Raw genomic sequence first — 17,875 nt, forward strand, 5'->3', positions numbered from 1 at the left:
TTACTAAGCGATCGAAGAGAATACTAAGCGATCATATAGATATTACTAAGCGATCGGAGAGAATACTAAGCGATCGTTTAGATATCCATTACGCGATTGTATACTAATTTATAAAGCAATCGTTTGGTTAATACTAAGTGATCACTTAGGTTTTGTTATTTGATCATTTAGATAATACTAAGCGATCGTTAGGTTTTGTTAAGCGATCGTTTAGAGAATACTAAGCGATCGTTTAGCTAACTGTTCCGCGATCGTTTCGATATCCATTATGCGATCGTTTGGCTAATAATAAGCGATCGTTTAGATAATACTAAGCGATCATTTAGCTAATACTAAGCGATTGTTTAGCTAACTATTAGCGATCATTTAGTTAATACTAAGCGATCGCTTAGGTTTTGTTAAGCGATCATTTAGATAATACTAAGCGATCGTTTACCTAACTGTTACGCGATCGTTTAGTTTTCGTTTAGATAAACTTGTGCTAAATTTGTAGAATACAATTGGGGGTTGTACATTTAACTAAGCAAATAAATAACTAAGCGATTGTTTAAATAAATTGTGCTAAAATTACATATTGTACTGTACAATTGGTATTGTATAGAATATAAATAACTAAGCGATTATTTAGATAAATTTAGATGATCGTTATATCATTTCTGACTTTCAGACTTTTCATATGACCACCAACATAATTTCTTTCGGACTCATCCCAATCCCCACCAAATCGTACAAAGATGCGAAGTAATGACATTGATCTACAATTGGATAAATAAGTCATTGATAAGTGAACGATCGTATACAAATTACTAAGCGATCGTGTACAAATTACTAAGCGATCGTGTATAATTTACCAAGCGAACATGTATAAATTACTAAGCAATCGTGTATAATTTACTAAATGATCGCATAGTAATTTACTAAACGCATATTAAACGATTGTGTTCAACAGATGCATTAATACGACTTACAGGGAAAAAAAACTAAATAAAATATTCCCAAATGACCGATTTAATTTTTTTTTTTTTAAATGTAGCATACGGGACTAAATAAATAAATAAAAATCTCTTCAAGAGGCGCACTCGGATGGTGACAAAAAAACCCACCAATTTTACCTAAATAAGTTAGACACCACCCATTATCCCGAATTAACTCTCAAAACAACCCTCTATTTCTAATTCAGCGTCCCTCGCCACCCCATTACCAGCTACTGCATCCCTCCGCCGCTCGCAGCAGTCCGCCGCCGCTCCTACCTGAAGNAGCGTCTGCCCCCACCCTCCCAACGAACTCGCGGCACCTCCCTCCCGCTCACACTCTCTCGCCTCTCCCTGCAATCAGAGTTACTTAACTCTCTTAGTCCTTAACCCTCACTGTTGGTGAGATCGCCACCGCTCATTTTTCAGATCCAGCCCAAGGTTTTGCTTCTTTGTTTTATTTTTTAGTTGTTTCATTCTGTGCATCCACGAAGTATAAAATCAAAACTAGCACTATTCATCATTATTATCATTATTTTGTTGATTTATTCTTCCATCAATGTTCAATTAATCCAAATTAAAACATAAAAATTAAAATGCTTCCAGAGTTGAGTTTGCTTGAATATAGAAGAAAGTATCGACGCATAACTGATGTGAGGTGGCGTAAATTTATTTCTTGAATATAGAAGAATTATTTAAAATCTGTACTGAATCGAAATCCTCCCAAATTCAGGGGTTTCAAATAGTAAAACATGAACCTATCACGCCATGTACTTTGACCCTTTTGGAGGCTTGATTCTCCGAGTGCTGTAATTACTAAGATAGGCTATTTGCTCAATATTTGCAGAAGGATATGGGAGGCAGAGGAGTCATTGGTGACAAATGGTCCATGAGGGTTCTCTGGGTCTGTGCTTTAGGAAGTGCAATTGGTAAGCCCTTTTAGGGTAGACATGTTTGGGATTGATTTTGAAATGGTTAAAGTCACGTTTAAATCATTCAGAAACAATTTCGGTTGTATGTAATTTCAGTTTAGAAGTGCAAGATCAAATTCTAGATTGATTTGAATGATTAAATTAATGCTTAGGAGTGATTTTTAGTATGACAAAAGTATATGCACGTAATCTTCTTGTATATGAATATTTTCTAAGTAAATCTTCATCTAATTAATTAAGAGTAACATTCTTTATCTTCATAAAGGTATAACGAAGTTTCCTAACTTGATAATTATTATCACTTGTCTAGGTTTGTATATGGTTGCTCAAGAAAGACAATTACAGAACAGGCAACGAATGCTGGCTGAGAGTCTGAAAGACGCGGAATCAGGAGGCAGTGGTGAAAATGTTTAGGCACTTTAGGGCGTTGTCGGAATGTGAGCTCCATACTATCAAGATTTTGTCCTTTGCAAATTGCTTCCATCCCTTATGGTGGCTACAATTCAATACTGTGAGTTTCCAACATTGTGAAATAATTAGAGCCGTGTTTATTGGTGATGAGCTTGAATCTTATTTGAATTCATGGGATACAATAATTATACTGAATCAGTTTCTAGTGGGCCAATTTGAGAAATGGGATTCAGAAACACACATCTCAGAAGTTCAAAAATTTCAAAAACGTGTTTTTAATGTTTTCATTAGTCAATAGACCTATGCATCTTCTCCTTTGATATCGTTCTTTAAGAGGTAGGGTATTACCTTTCCAACACCTCATCTTTCCTTGAAAGCCAATCTCTTTGTTACTCTGGATGAGTTTACAAGTATGATCGTTAAAGGAAGGAGGAACGCCTTGAGGCAGAGCATTGTACTTTAGAAATGGCAGCTCTATCTCTCCCTCTCAGCTCTTTCTTACTCCATGTTTGTCTTCACTAATCTCTCAACCGTGACCATAATAGATTTCTCCTCGATGTACCTGAATGGAAATCTGATTTAAACAACTTTGTCTTCTAGCAAAATCTTTGGTGCTGGTTAATGCTCAAGAGTCAAGACTCATCCCCCCTCCCCCTCTGATTTAAACGACATTGTCTTCTAGCAAAATCTATGGCGCTGGTCAATACTCAAGACTCATCCCCCCCACCCACCTACCCATCTTTTATCTCATCACTAAACTCTTCCCCATTTTATGCACAAAACCAATGGATCCCTGACCTTTTTTTTATTTTAGCAGTCACAGAATTCATTAGAGAAAGTAAACCCTTCTTATTAGTTAAACCAATTCCTAACCATTCTTCTCCACAAGCTCATATCTAAGGAAAACCAAATTCTTCCCATGGGAAATTGCTCATTGCCCCATCAAAACTCATGAAAAGCTTCAACGTCGTCTGCATTACATCGCTTCCTCTCTTGCTTTTTTTGACTTACTACTATGGACAAACCTTGTGAGTGCCTTTGAATGGACGGCTTCCTTTCCCAGTTAAGCTCACCTCCTTGCTTCCACTCTATCAGTGCATCCTTTTAAGAATGAGGAGCTATCTTTGGGTTAACTTCATCAAAGCCTTCTTTTTGGTCATGGAACGAACGAAACCATTGAACCATTTGGAGCAAGGAAAGGCCTTTTGTTCATCTGTTGGATAGTATCACATACTTGCTATATCTGGGTGTAAATTGTTACCTTTTTCTAAATCTTACTTTTGTATCTCTTACTACCAGTTGGAGAAGTTCAATTTTTGTCTTTTTTAAGTCTCGAATCTCAATGCTTGTTTGACATTCTATATGGATTTTCACTTCCAAAGTAGTTTTGAAACTTTCTTAAGTTCAAGGATAAGCATATATATATATATATATGTACATACAGACATACATATACTTACATATATATATATATGTAGTACAAGTACAACTAGGGGGCGGGGAAGAAACAGTGTGATAACATACATATATAGACATACAGACATGGACAGAGATACATACACGTACATATATACATACATTCATACATACATATACATATATTCATACATACATATATCTATCTCTATATATATGGTACAAGTACAACTAGGGGGCGGGGAAGAAACAGTGTGATAATGAATTGAAATGGTGTGATAGTTCAATTTTTGTCTTTGGTATCGATGCTGGTTCGACATTGTAATGGATTTCTACTTCCAAGGTAGTTTTGAAGAGAGATTCTATATATGTATATATAATTTAATCTTGGGCTAGATGCACTTTTTGTCCACCACGTTTGGAGTTGATGTCTTTTTGATACTTGAGGTTACAAAACATATACTTTAGTCTCTAGATTTGCAAAATGATTCTAAATGGGCCCTAACTTAACTTTAAACTAATGGACTATTGATTGGACAATTAAGTATTGACGTGGATGGGATGACAAGTCTACTACATTTAACTACTTGACAAAATCTATTTAATTGGTTGGAAATAAATTGAAATTTTTATTTTTAAAAAATAAACTAATAAGTGAAAATTAAAATTGTTTAAAGTATATTAAAAGAATCTAAACCAATTCTAAATTAGATTTTCTCCAACGATTTTTTACTACGCCTTCTACAATTTCTCCTTCTACCCCTTCTACAAATTTTCCTAGTCAAAATATGGTGTACCATGACTCTTATTAGCATACCTTCTTTTCATCTTCTGGCCTAATCTAAATCGATTTGTTAGTGGTTCAATTTGACACCTCAGAAATCACATTCAAGACTTGAGAGGCATAGCTTGGATGTGAATATTTGTCCCTCTGCTGGTTTAATAAAGGTATGCTAGAAGACTAATCAGTTTATGGATTTCAAGATCCTTTCATAGATTGAAAGCATAAAAGTGGATATTGTAGGTAGAGGCTTACTTTAGATTTAGAAGGCTAGCTACAGAGAAAAACTACCAAATGCCAATATCCAACTGTAAGGAACTTGCAAACCAAAATCATCTATCATTATCGAACTCCAACATCCAGTTATGTTCCCTTTTCTTGAAATTTCATTTGACAGCTAAAAATTTTCTGGAGCTTCCAACAACAATATAAAATTGATTTAGATTAGGGTTGAAGATGAAACGAAGGTACACTAGTTTGAGTTGATTGCGTATGGCAGATGGCATCAATGGTATACTAACAATTCTTACTTTTGGCAAGGTGGAGAAAATATAATTTAGGGTTGGTTTAGATTCTTTTAATGTACTTTAACCAATTTTAATTTCACTTATTAGTTTATTTTTTTTTAAAAAAAATAAAATTTCAATTTATTTACCAATCAATCTAATATATTTTACCATGTAGTTAACCGAAGAAGCATTGTCATTCCATTCATGTCTCAACACTTAGGTCCAGTCAACATTCCGTTAGTTTGAAGTTAAGTTGGAGACCATTTAGAATTTGTAAACTTGATAGACTAAAGTATATGTTTTGAAATTTCAGGAACCAAATAGATATTGACTTCAAACTTGGGAGGCTAAGAATGCATTTTGCCATTTAATCTTTTATCTTTCCATTACATTTCCTGTTCTAAAAGTTCGTTATCAAATCACGAACTAAATGGACCTTTAGTCGGGTATGATTTCAAATTTATTTTTATGTATGAATTATGCTGATTGAGTTTAAAGTTATCTTTCACTTGAATCACTATTTAGCTTCTCTAAAGAACTTCTTACACTCTCGTGGTAAACATCTATAGTAATCTGTTTGCATAGTAAGTTAGGCATGCTATTTAGTCCTTCAATTGTTAGAATACCATAACAATTTATTCTCAGCTGCTAAGATCTAAAAAGTCATATGCTTTTGTTGAGTTTGATATGATGCATACACATCAATTAAATCTAACAATGTAGAGGAGATTAGAATTTGAATATTTAATTTTTAGAACAGACGACTATGCTTTAACAAGTTGAGTTATATTCATGTTGGTTTAATTACATAAGTATAATTCAAAATTTATAAACATAATATGGAAAGATTTCAAATTAGTGATTAAATAGACAACGTTAAGCACAAAAATTGTTCTTAGAATTTGTACATTTTCTTCCCTTATGTAACAATCCCATTAGAATAAAGACGTAATCTGTCCATAACAACAAGAATTTCATGACTACTAGATTCCTGGAAAATAAAACCAAACAAATTGCGTTTACTTTACCTTCCCAAAACGCTTCCAACTTCACTTCCCTTCCCTCTTATATATAAAAACCCCTATTCATCTTCACGTCACACTCATCCAAACCATCAAATTTCCACCAAAAAACCATGGCTTCCCTCAAATATATCCTTCTCTGTCCCTTTCTTTTCCTATGCTTAAGCTACACCTTTGCCAATGGAGTCTTCAACTCCAATGACGGATCTATTCCCGGTCCCAGGGCTTGGCCAATACCCGACCCAAGTGCTGGTCCAGGAGTCGACAGAGGGGTAAGCAATGTCAAGGCTGGTCCAAGACCCGGACCGAGAGCAGGCCTAGGAATAGAGGGAGGGGTAAACAATATTGGTGCTGGTCCAAGATCCGGACCGAAAGCTGGCCTAGGAGTCGAGGGAGAAGTAAGCAATGTTGGTGCTGGTCCGAGAGCCGGACAGAAAGCCGGCTCAGGACCTAAGTTAGGGGTAAGTGGCATGGGTGCTGGTCCGAGAGCCGGGCGAAAAGGTGTTGATCCGATTGTTAATGGAGTTGGAGTCAGAGTTGGGCACAATTCAGAATCTTATCCTCCAGGCTTTGGGCCAAGGCCAGTGACAGGGTATTGGCCTAAGCCAAGAATAGAACGGTACGATGATTGCATGTTGGGCTATGTTTGTCCAGCAAATGAATGCAGCAAATTTGAGTATGAACCTTGCGAATCTTATCACTTTCATCCAATGATGGCTTCTACGGACCTTCACGAAGTTGACATCAATTGGGCCAAAGGTAAGCCTGTTGCAACGGCCCAACATGCCGGATCTGGACCAGTTATTCACATCGACTCAACCCACTAAGAAGGCCCAAAATGGTGTCGAATTAAACGTTTTCATTGCCATCTCCTTTCAATCATGCAATATTAAATAATCTTATTTTACCTCTTAAATAATAAAGAAAAAGAAGCTTTAAAGAAAAATAAAATAAATTTGCAATATTTACTACAATCTTGTTTAATATTTTGGAGTCCACTGCTCTATTCTCTTCCATCATTTATATATCACGGTTGTTAAACTACACGATACTTTTTCTATAAACAAGTNACACTTCTGATTTATAGCATATAATAATATATTAATCTATATTTATATTTGATGCTAGTAATGGCATAAAAGGAAACTTAAATCCATATAAAATTTGCAAATGTTTCATAATTTTAAAGTTTGTATAGTTATTTGATCAATTTTTTTTGTAAGAAACAAACTAATATCGAATTATATATATATTCAAACTAATATCACAAATTATAGTTTGGTCATCTTTATTACTTTTAGTTATATATCATTGCATCTAAAATTATTAGCATATTTGAGAGTGATTTTGACATGGTTAAAATCACTTTTGTTAATCTCAAAATTACTCTGAAAATGCTTTTAATAATTCAAAATAGTATGAAAATTACATTAAAAAGTGTAAAATTTAATATTGAATTGATTTTAAATGATCGTTAAAATTATGTTTTAGAGTGACTTTAAACCTAATAAAAGTGATTTGAACCATTTAAAAATTACTCCCAAATATGTATTATGTAAATAAGTTTTAGATTGACCAGTTTACAATCAATTTGTTAATGATGTTAATGATGTTAATGACATGAAGTATATAAAAATACAATTCAAAAGGTTGAATAGACATAGTTAAAGTTTTTTAAAATTAATGGACTAAATTTGACACAGCTATAAAAGTTTTAAGGAAACTAAAGGGAGTTGTTTGTGAAGAGAACGTTGATATTATTATGCAAATTCCTATTAGTTTACAAAAGTCAAATCAAATTCCTATCAGTCTACAAATATCTCAAATCATTGGATTTCACATTTTGATTAAGGAAATGCTTAGAATGATTATTGTTAAATTTCGCTTGAAATTCAAGTACCAAATGGGAGAATTTCGTTTTTCCTCATTTCGATGGAAATTTCAAAATTTGAATTATACTATAAAACCTTAAGATTTTAAAAATATCGTACAAAAATATCAATATATTGAACACAATATTGATGAAATTTGGGATTATAGGAGAAAAATTGTAGTGTTGTATGATTTCATGACTAATTAAAGATTTGAAGATGATAACGGGCAGAAATGCACGTTATCATAGTGCTAAGTTCTTAAACAATGTTGGCTTGCATTGATAAAATGTGTAAGATTGCATCCAAAAAACATTAAGTTTATTACATTGTGGTCGTATGCGTTCATCGCATAGGAACAGTTGATTTTTGTATTTTTATCCAGAATATGTGTTGACGCAAGACGGAAATTGCAATCATAGGAAATCATTGATCGAACGCAGCATTACTGCAAGGCTTTGCGGTGATTGTGTTCGCAAACATTTGCTCAAAAAGGATTACCGCAACTTGGTCGACGCAATTTGGTGGGCGCATCTGGGTGAAAGGCATAATTAATCACGATGGGACAGAAAGCTGATGACAGTCGAATCCGAATTAAGTTGACAGCCTCTAATGATAACAAGTACATTCAGCTTTTTGGTGACAAATATTCGGCGCATCAGTCAAGGAATTAAAGCCATCCCATCTGTGCAATCATGAGAGAGAAGCCGCCTTTCACCCTGGAAGTTCTATAAATACCGAAGGCATCCTTCAGAAAAGGGGTTCACGAGTTCACCATCTCACGAGTTCACAAGTTCTGTTCATAGTTTAGCCTTGTTCTTAGATTTTCTTTTACTTTAAGACGAACGCGAGAGAAGGAGGTCGTGCCGACAGATCGTTCCGGTAAGCTTGGGAGAGCACCGGAAGCTTCAAGATGAGAGAGGGCTGACTTCTACTGAAGCAGGAATATCTTTTGAACTGAATAGAGATTGCCAGTGTAAAACCCTCGGTCAGCAAGGGATTACTACCAGGCTCTCTACCTTTATCTTCCATTGTTATTTTGTATTCAACTCATTTATAGAAATGAGATTTACTTCTCTATATCTGTTCACTCTTTGTTATTTACGCATGAGTAGCTAAATCTGTTGAATGGGTTGAGAAGCACTTAGCTAGCTTAACTGGGGATCTTCATTCTATGCGATTATCTTGTATTATGTATGCTTCATTCATCCATTAGAGATACTCGGGAGGGTAGTCTAAGGACAGGATCTAGGCTTGGGAAGGTTAGGTCAGAATCTAGGCTCGGGAGAGTCAGTTTAGAACGCATAATCAAGAGATAGGAGCTTAGGAATAAGCACTGTTTGCTATTAACGCATTGCATGCATCCTAGAGATAGGATATGATTGTGTGCGGTTGCTTTTGTGCATCTTGCATCATCGCATAGAAAAAGAGTAGAGACTTAGGAATAAGCTCTATGGACATTTTTGCATTCAACCCATGCGTCCTAGACTTAGGAGCATCGCATTTGCATTGGAAAATGACTTGCTGTGCATGGTTGTAGCATGATCGCATAGTCTGACGAATTCCTAAGTAACGTTAGCTAAAGACTTTCTCAACCCATTCATCCGCATACTCAGTGCATCTATCACACAATCATACTTTTCTCAAATCCACCGCATTTGTTTATTTTTCATTACCGCAATCAACAAACAAACCAACAATTAATTGAGTTATCGGTTATCGCAAAGTTTTCTAAAAATTACCACCGTAACCTGTTTTCACAAGTCTCTGAGTTCGACCCTGGACTTACCAGGAACTCAGTGGGGTTTACACTTGGATTCCATTGAGAAAACTTGAGTGCTCAACGCATTTTCATCATCGCATCTCATCCACAATTTCACATCATAAAATAACGCATCAAGTTTTTGGCGCCATTGCAAGGACTTCGGCAAAATAGTGTGCTAACTGTAATTTTTTGGATTTCCTAGCAGACTCTCAATCTCTGGCGAATTATGATCCGGAGATTGAGAGGATGTTCAGAAAGAGATTAAGAGACTGCCAATAACAACAGTCAGATAAAGAAGAGATGGCGGAGCAGCCTGGAAATGGAGTACCAAACGAAAACAATGTCATGGCGAATTCAATCCTTCTGGCAAACGATCGCAATAGGCCCATTAGGGACTATGCATCATCAAACCTCTATGATTTCTCTCCAGGGATCATGAGGCCTGCCCGCGATGGAAGTAGATTCGAAATGAAACCGATGATACTGCAGATGATCCAGACTGCAGGACAATTTGGAAGATGGTGTGGCAATGACCCGCATGCCCACCTTCAAAGTTTTATAGAAATTTGCAATACTTTTGTGTTCCCGAACATCTCTGCCAAAGAAGTTCGACTAACTTTGTTTCCATTTTCTCTTTATGACCAGGTGAGGAAATGAGTGTATTCCCTCGAGTCGGGAGAGATCACTTTATAGGAACAGGTCGTAGAGAAGTTCATGAAGAAATATTTTCCACCTACCGAGAATGCTAGACGAAGGAAACTCATAACAAATTTTGAACAAGACATGGACAAATTACTCAGCGATACCTGGGCGAGGTCTAAGAGGTTGGTCAGGGACTGTCCACACAATCGTTTACCAGACTGCCTTCAAATGGAAATCTTTTATCATGGTTTAAATCCCACTTCGCAGACCGCTGCCAATGTGGCGGCCGCTGGTGGTCTGCTTGACAAAACATATGACGAGACTAAGAATATCTTAGATCGCATCTCTAAAAACCACGAGGATTGGAGAGAGAGTGATCAGAGACTGAGAATCAAGGATACCGACGCAAGTAATGGTGCTATTGCTTCACTACAAAATCAGATGACCGCAATGATGAACTTAATTCAGGGAATTGCGATCAACAACCCAACACCGCAAAATGGGCAAGTCAACGCAATTAGTCAAAATATTGCAAGGTGTGCAACTTGCAGTGATGGGCACGCAATGGAAGAATGCTCACAGAATTCATAGTCTATCTATTTTGTAAAAAATAATCCATTTTCGAATACCAAATAATCCATTTTCGAATACCTACAACCCTGGGTGGAGAAATCACCCCAATTTTGCATGGAAGACTCAGCAACAGAATTTCCAATCTGTGGCGCAGAAAGAAGGGCCACCTGGATTCTTCCCGCGTAATAACGGTCAGACAAGCAATCAAGCTAGTAGCTCGCAACCACCGCAATCCTCTTCCTTGGAGAGCCTGTTGAAACAGTGTATAGAGAAAAACAAAACTGTGCTTCAAAGTCAGGCTACGTCCATCCGCAATCTCGAATTACAGATGGGCCAGATTGCAAGTGAGCTAAAGAACAGACCGCAAGGGGCTTTGCCAAGTTCAACAGAACTCCCACGCAATCCGAGAGGATCAGGTAAAGAGCAATGTAAGGTCGTGATATTGCAAAGTGGAAAAACTGTGGAGGGAGAACGAAAGGAGCCTAGCCAGATTGCTCCCATTGTGGCGGAACCTGAAATTGCAGTGACACAAGAAAAAGAAGGTGAAAAAGAAGCAATAGAGCCAGAAGTTGCATCAACCTCAAAGCCAACAGAGAAGGGGACGGTGAGAGTGCAGTTACCACCTTTCCCATAGATACTAAGAAAGAAAAAGAATGAAGAGGTACAGTACCAACACTTCCTGTCTATGTTAAAACAATTACATATTAATATTTCATTCAGTGAAGCGATTGAGGAGATGCCTGCCTACACAAAGTTTCTGAAGGATATGGTAACCAAGAAGAGGGGCACCGGTAAGTTTGCCACGGTGGCGTTAACACAGAATTCGAAAGCAATAATTCCACCGAATATGAGTGATCCTGGGAGCTTTACTATACCTTACTCCATAGGAGGACTGTACATCGGGCAAGCATTGTGAGACCTTGGAGCCATCATCAATTTGATGCCTCTATCGATCTTTAAGCAGCTGAATGTGGGGCAACTTGCGCCCACGATCATGACTCTCCAACTGGCCGGTAAATCTTTAGTACATCCAGAGGGAAAGGTGAAGGACGTACTGATTACCATCGACAAATTTATCCTACCACCCGACTTCATCATCTTGGATTATGAGGCCGACAAAGATGTGCCCATCATCTTGGGGCGACCATTTTTATCAACAGGTCGTGCCCAGATTGATGTGCATAAAGGGGAGATCACTTTGAACATCAATGGATAGAAGCTCAAGTTCAACGTAATCCGTGTCATGAAGTTTCCTGATGAAGAAGACCTACATGACTCAAACAACGACCAGAACCTAATTGAAGAGAAAAGTTTGATGAAGAAAATGAAGAAGAGGATGCAAGTGCGTCCATTGCTGCCTGTAATGCGATCATAACAAAAACAAGCAAGGAAGAAGGGATGATCGCAAACCAAGAAGAATAGCCAACAGAAAAAGAAGAAAGAAAAACAATGCAACCGTCTCTAGTAGAACCACCGACAATGGAATTAAAGACCCTGTCGAACCATCTAAAGTACGCATTTTTGGGGCAGAATGAGAAGCTGCCAGTAATAATTTCCTCGAAACTTAATGAAGACCAGGAAAATGCGTTGATGAGCATTCTAAGGAAACATGTGCGAGCAATTGGTTGGATGCTCGCCGACATTAGAGGAATTAGCCCAGTGTACTGTATGCACTGCATTTGTCTCGAAGAAGACCATAAGGCAACGATCGAACATCAGCGCAGGCTCAACCCTGCAATGAAAGAGGTCGTTAAAAAAGAGATCATTAAATGCTTAGATGCGGACATTATTTATCCTATAACAGATAGCACGTGGGTTAGCCTCATGCAGTGTGTGCCAAAAAAGGGTGGCATGACGGTAGTCCCAAATGAAAACAATGAGCTAATACCGCAAAGAACCGTCATTGGGTGGCGCATTTGCATGGACTACCGCAAGCTGAATGCAGCCACAAAGAAAGATCATTTCCTTCTATCGTTCATTGATCAAATGCTAGATCGTCTAGCTGTAAATGATTTTTACTGCTTTCTGGATGGCTATGCCGGGTATAATCAGATTATGATAGCTCCTGAAGACCAAGACAAGACCACATTCATCTGCCCATATGGGACCTTTGCTTTTTGCCGCATGTCGTTCGTCCTCTGCAATGCACCAAGCATATTCCAAAGGTGCATGATGGCCATCTTTTCAGACTATCTTGAGGACTCTGTTGAAATCTTCATGGACGACTTCTCTGTCTATGGGCGCACCTATAAAGTCTATCTAGCCAACTTGGAGAAGATACTGAAGAGATGCGAAGAGACGAATCTGGTTCTTAACTGGAAAAAAATGCTATTTTATGGTAAAGGAGGGCATAGTGTTGGGGCATAAGGTTTCCCGGGATGGGTTGGAGGTGGATAAAGCAAAAATCGAAGCAATTGAAAAACTTCCACCTCCAATAAGCGTGAAGGCTGTACGAAGTTTCTTGGGGCATGCTGGATTCTATAGACGCTTTGTCAAGGACTTTTCGAAAATAGCACGACCACTGAGTACATTGTTGGAGGCTGATAGAAAATTTGATTTTGACGACAACTACCTCAACGCATTCAGAGTTTCGAAGAATGCACTGATTACCACACCCGTGTTAATTACACCGGATTGGATATTTCCTTTTGAAATAATGTGCGATGCAAGCGGGTATGCGATGGGAGCAGCTTTGGCACAAAAGAGAAAAACAATCTTACATCCCATCGCATATACGAGTAAGACATTAAATCCTGCTCAGACCAATTACACCACCATTGAGAAAGAGTTACTTACGGTAATTTTTGCGTTGGAAAATTTTTGAGCATATCTGCTGGGAACAAAGGTACTCATCCATACTAACCATTCGGTAATAAAGTACTTAATGACAAAGAAGGACGCAAAGCCGAGGTTGATCAGATGAGTTCTCCTCCTTCAAGAATTTGACATAGAAATAATTGATCGAAAGGGGACGGAGAACCAAGTTGCGAATCATTTGTCCAGATTGGAAACCCTGAGGTTGACCACAATGAGTCAGAGGTGAGTGCGGTGTTCCCGGATGAGCAGTTTTTCCATATTGAAGAATTGCAGTGGTACGCTGACATAGTCAACTATCTGGTTTGCGAACAATTTTCTGAAGATTATACCTACCACCAACAGATGAAGCTCAAACATGAATGCAGATATTATTACTGGGATGAGCCGAATCTGTACAAAAGAGGGGCAGACCAGATCCTGCGACTATGTGTACCAAATGCTGCTCAACAACGCATATTATCGCAGTGTTATGACTCACCATATGGTGGGCACTTTGGAGGACAGCAGACTGGAGCCAAGGTTTTACAGAGTGGATTCTTTTGGCCAACATTGTTTAAGGATGCAGCTGACTACGCAATGACTGTCTCTTATACACATCTAGATGTGTATAAGAGACAGGTTTAAGGATGCAGCTGACTACGCCATGAAGTGTGATCGGTGCCAATGCACAGGTAACATTTCATGGAAACATGCAATGCCAATGAACATCATCTTGAAGCTTGAGTTGTTCGATGTATGGGGTATTGACTTCATGGGACCATTCCCTCCCTCGAATGGTAAACATATATTTTATTAGCCATCGATTATGTATCCAAGTGGGTAGAGGCAGTGACATGTGCCGCAAGCGATGCAGCGTAGTCTCTCAATTCTTGAAGAAAAACATCTTCACTTATTTTGACACCTCACGTGCCATAATAAGTGATGAGGGGTCTCACTTTGTCAATCATACTGTCAAGGAGCTGTTGCGCAAATATAACATTCTCCACAAAGTGGCCACCGCATACCATCCGCAGATGAATGGTCAGGTCGAGGTGTCCAATCGAGAGATCAAGCTGATACTTGAGAAGGTGGTAAGACCTTCGTGAAAAGATTGGGCAACAAAGCTTGACGATGCATTATGGGCACACTGGACTACATTTAAAACACCTTTAGGTATGTCCCCGTATGCGTTGGTATTTGGTAAGGCATGTCATTTGCCTCTGGAGCTGGAATACAAATCAATGTGGGTGGTGAAGAAGCTAAACTTTGACTTGGAGAAAGCAGGAGAAGCACAAAAACTTCAACTGGTCGAGCTAGAAGAATGGAGGATTAACGTATATGAAAATTCAAAGATTTACAAGGAGCGCACAAAGCGCTTGCATGACAAACACATATACGGTAAAAATCTCTATGTGGGACAAAAGGTCTTGCTCTTCAATTCACGGCTACGACTCTTTCCTGGAAAGTTAAAATCGTATTGGTACGAACCCTTCATCATTAAAGAAATATTCCAACATGGTGCGGTGGAGTTGATTACTGAAGATGGGAGCCAGACGTTTAAAGTTAATGGGCAGCGAGTAAAGGCATATCACGAAGAAGGCTGGCATCGCCAAGTCGACTCCGTGGAACTGAGAAACTTTGAATAAAGAAAGAAGTAGGTGGTCCCTACGCTATCAGACGATCGAAATTCATCAGGGACTCAAGTTTTGGGAATCATGGAATCTTCAAATCTTCTCTACTACTCAGAATTTTCATTTCACTATATCTTTTCAGTTTTTGTCTATTCTTATTCTAAAAAAAATGGAGATTGTGGTAAAAGAATTTTGTTTTGTTTAAAATGATTTGACCATCTCTCTGTTTTTCTTGCAACGATTGAGGCGCTGGATTGTGGAGATGTTACAAGAAGAAGCAACTTATCTCATTCCGTCACCGCAATTCATAAAAGATAGATCGTCGCAAAGAAGGATGCATCAATACACGATGTGGGTGACAACGCAAATTTGGGGGTGTATTCTTCCTTAACTTTCACTACAAGAATTTTGGGCTTTAATGTCGGTTGAAAAAAACTAAAGTGAATGTACAATGTCGATTTCTTAAAAAATAAAAAAGCAGATCTTTAATGTCAATTTTAAACCGACATTAAAGATGGGGCTACAATGTCGGTTTAAAACCGACATTAAAGCTCTCTATTTATTGTTTCCCCATCAGTTTTCAATTTTTGTTTCCCTATAAAATTTTAGGGTTTGGTTATATATAGGAAAACTAAAAGAAAGAGAAAACTTCAACTCTAGCCATACAACTCTCTTCTCCCTCGCGAGTTCTCTAACTTACGACCCTCGTCATTTTCATCTCCCTCAACTACATAAGCGTCGTCGACCACATCTACGCCGCCACCTTCATCGATCATCTGTAGGTCTTCGTTCGTCACTGTTGTCGATTGCAGAAGATTTTAGTGGGTGTTTTCCTCTCTCCCTCATGAGTTCCCTCACCCATGCCTGTGTTCATATGGAACTTCTTCGCTCACCTTTTTCGCTCGTACGCCTCCCATCCACACCTTCAAACGCTGTGGATTGTCAATCATTGCCTACCTTGAATAATAGGTTTTTGTTTTTCTCTCCTTCTCTCAGTTTTTCACTCTTTCTCTCTTTTGAATCTCTCTCACTACCGCACAGATCTGTGGATCTATGGTTGCACCGTTCTTTGAGTTGCCACCGATTCTATTGTGGGTGAGATTTAGTGAGTTTCTATTTGACTTTCTTGTTTGCTCTTGAATACCTACTAAGATTTTGGCCTAATCTTGAACTACCTATAATGTATGGATTATAGATTTGAGGTTTAGAAGAATTTTGAGTTTGGAAGCAAACTTTTGTGTGGTATTAAAAGATTGTTTCAAGTGTTTTGACAAGTTCTTAAGATTTTATAAACTTTTTGGATTCTTTATTAAGGCTGGAAATTGGGTCATGACCCCTAAATATTGTGTTTGGATACACTTGATTGGAGTTGTGTCCTTCCACTGGAAGAAAACGCCAGGTACCATCCAGCACCTCAGAGCTCCAACTACTACAAGTGTTGATCTCTTTTTCTATAGATTTTTGGCTGAATATACCCTGCCTTGTATGTGTTTAATGTAGCTTTGTGTGCATAGGTATTATGAACGCCTATAGTTGGAAACAACAGAAATTGGAAACCATTTCATTCTGTTTCCCACAAAAATCAAGGAAAGAAACAATTCCTCCCTTTTGGTATTGACTTTGAAAGTGGAAGTATTGCAGAAAACAACCCTCAACTACACCTTCATTGTAAGCAACTGACTTTACCATATATTTCGTTTGTACTGTTTAATGAATCTAAAAAAAGCCTTGTACAATATGAATGTTTGATTAATATGAATGTTTTAAGAAGATTTAAGGTAGTTCTTTTTGTTTTTCCTCTTGTAATGTTGTTCTTTGCAGAAGCGGAGAGATGTTGAAGCACTTAACTCAATTGAACAGGTACTCTTATATATTAGTTAAATCATCCACTCCCTTGGTATCTCTTGTATGTTCTTGACTTTATGGTTAGTGAATTTGATCTTTACTGGCATTGTCATGAAGGAAGCGGGCGAGAGCTTGAAAGAACCCAAATCTATTGTTTTTTAAGATAAAAATTTTCAATCTAGAGAAGGAATTAACTCTCTTGAATTTGGTATGTTTGTGTGTGTGTGTGTGTTTGTGTCTTATTTTTCCCCTACTGTTCTCAATTCTCTTATTTATTTTGCTTTATTCGGAGATTTTTCCATTTGGACTTCAAGAAGTAAACCCAGCAATGAACAGAAGGATAAACGGTTTGAGGATGGTGGGGAAAAGGTACTCTGTTATACAAATGCTTTTGATTCTCTTCGATATGGACAATTAATGGAAATATCTCCTTCCAAATGATATTTGAAATGTATATGTTTGGATTTTGGCTATAGTAGGAGTGTAATGCCTTCTTTGGTTTCGTATATCATTTATTTTATTTTATTCTTCAATGCAAAATAATTTCTTTAGACACTTGACATTCTTGATAATGATGAGCATGTGGATAATTGTTTGGGCTATTCAACTCTTCATAATCGTTCGTTCATAATGCTTTCTATTTTCTTTGTTGTGAGCCACAACTTGTTTGAAACAGGGGAGCCCCGATTGATATTGAATTATTATGCCAA

General features: G+C 37.7%; 1 protein-coding gene across 2 annotated transcripts; it reads left to right on the forward strand.

The window, feature by feature from the left end:
• Positions 1–1,130: 1,130 nt before the first annotated feature.
• LOC120089884 lies at positions 1,131–5,466 on the forward strand. 2 transcript variants are annotated; one of them, XR_005485343.1, is made up of 4 exons: positions 1,131–1,412; positions 1,819–1,900; positions 2,214–2,414; positions 5,334–5,466. XR_005485343.1 is itself a non-coding variant. In XM_039047310.1 (3 exons), exons 2-3 carry the CDS (start codon positions 1,825–1,827, stop codon positions 2,315–2,317), a joined length of 180 nt encoding a protein of 59 aa, XP_038903238.1. In that variant the 5' UTR covers positions 1,131–1,412; positions 1,819–1,824; the 3' UTR covers positions 2,318–2,564. The 2 variants fall into 2 exon arrangements, 1 of the variants encoding a protein (XP_038903238.1); XM_039047310.1 differs by lacking the exon at positions 5,334–5,466 and having other exon boundaries at positions 2,214–2,564.
• Positions 5,467–17,875: the final 12,409 nt, after the last annotated feature.

The sequence above is a fragment of the Benincasa hispida genome, chromosome 11, assembly GCF_009727055.1.
Source record: "Benincasa hispida cultivar B227 chromosome 11, ASM972705v1, whole genome shotgun sequence".
Classification (NCBI taxonomy): domain Eukaryota; kingdom Viridiplantae; phylum Streptophyta; class Magnoliopsida; order Cucurbitales; family Cucurbitaceae; genus Benincasa; species Benincasa hispida.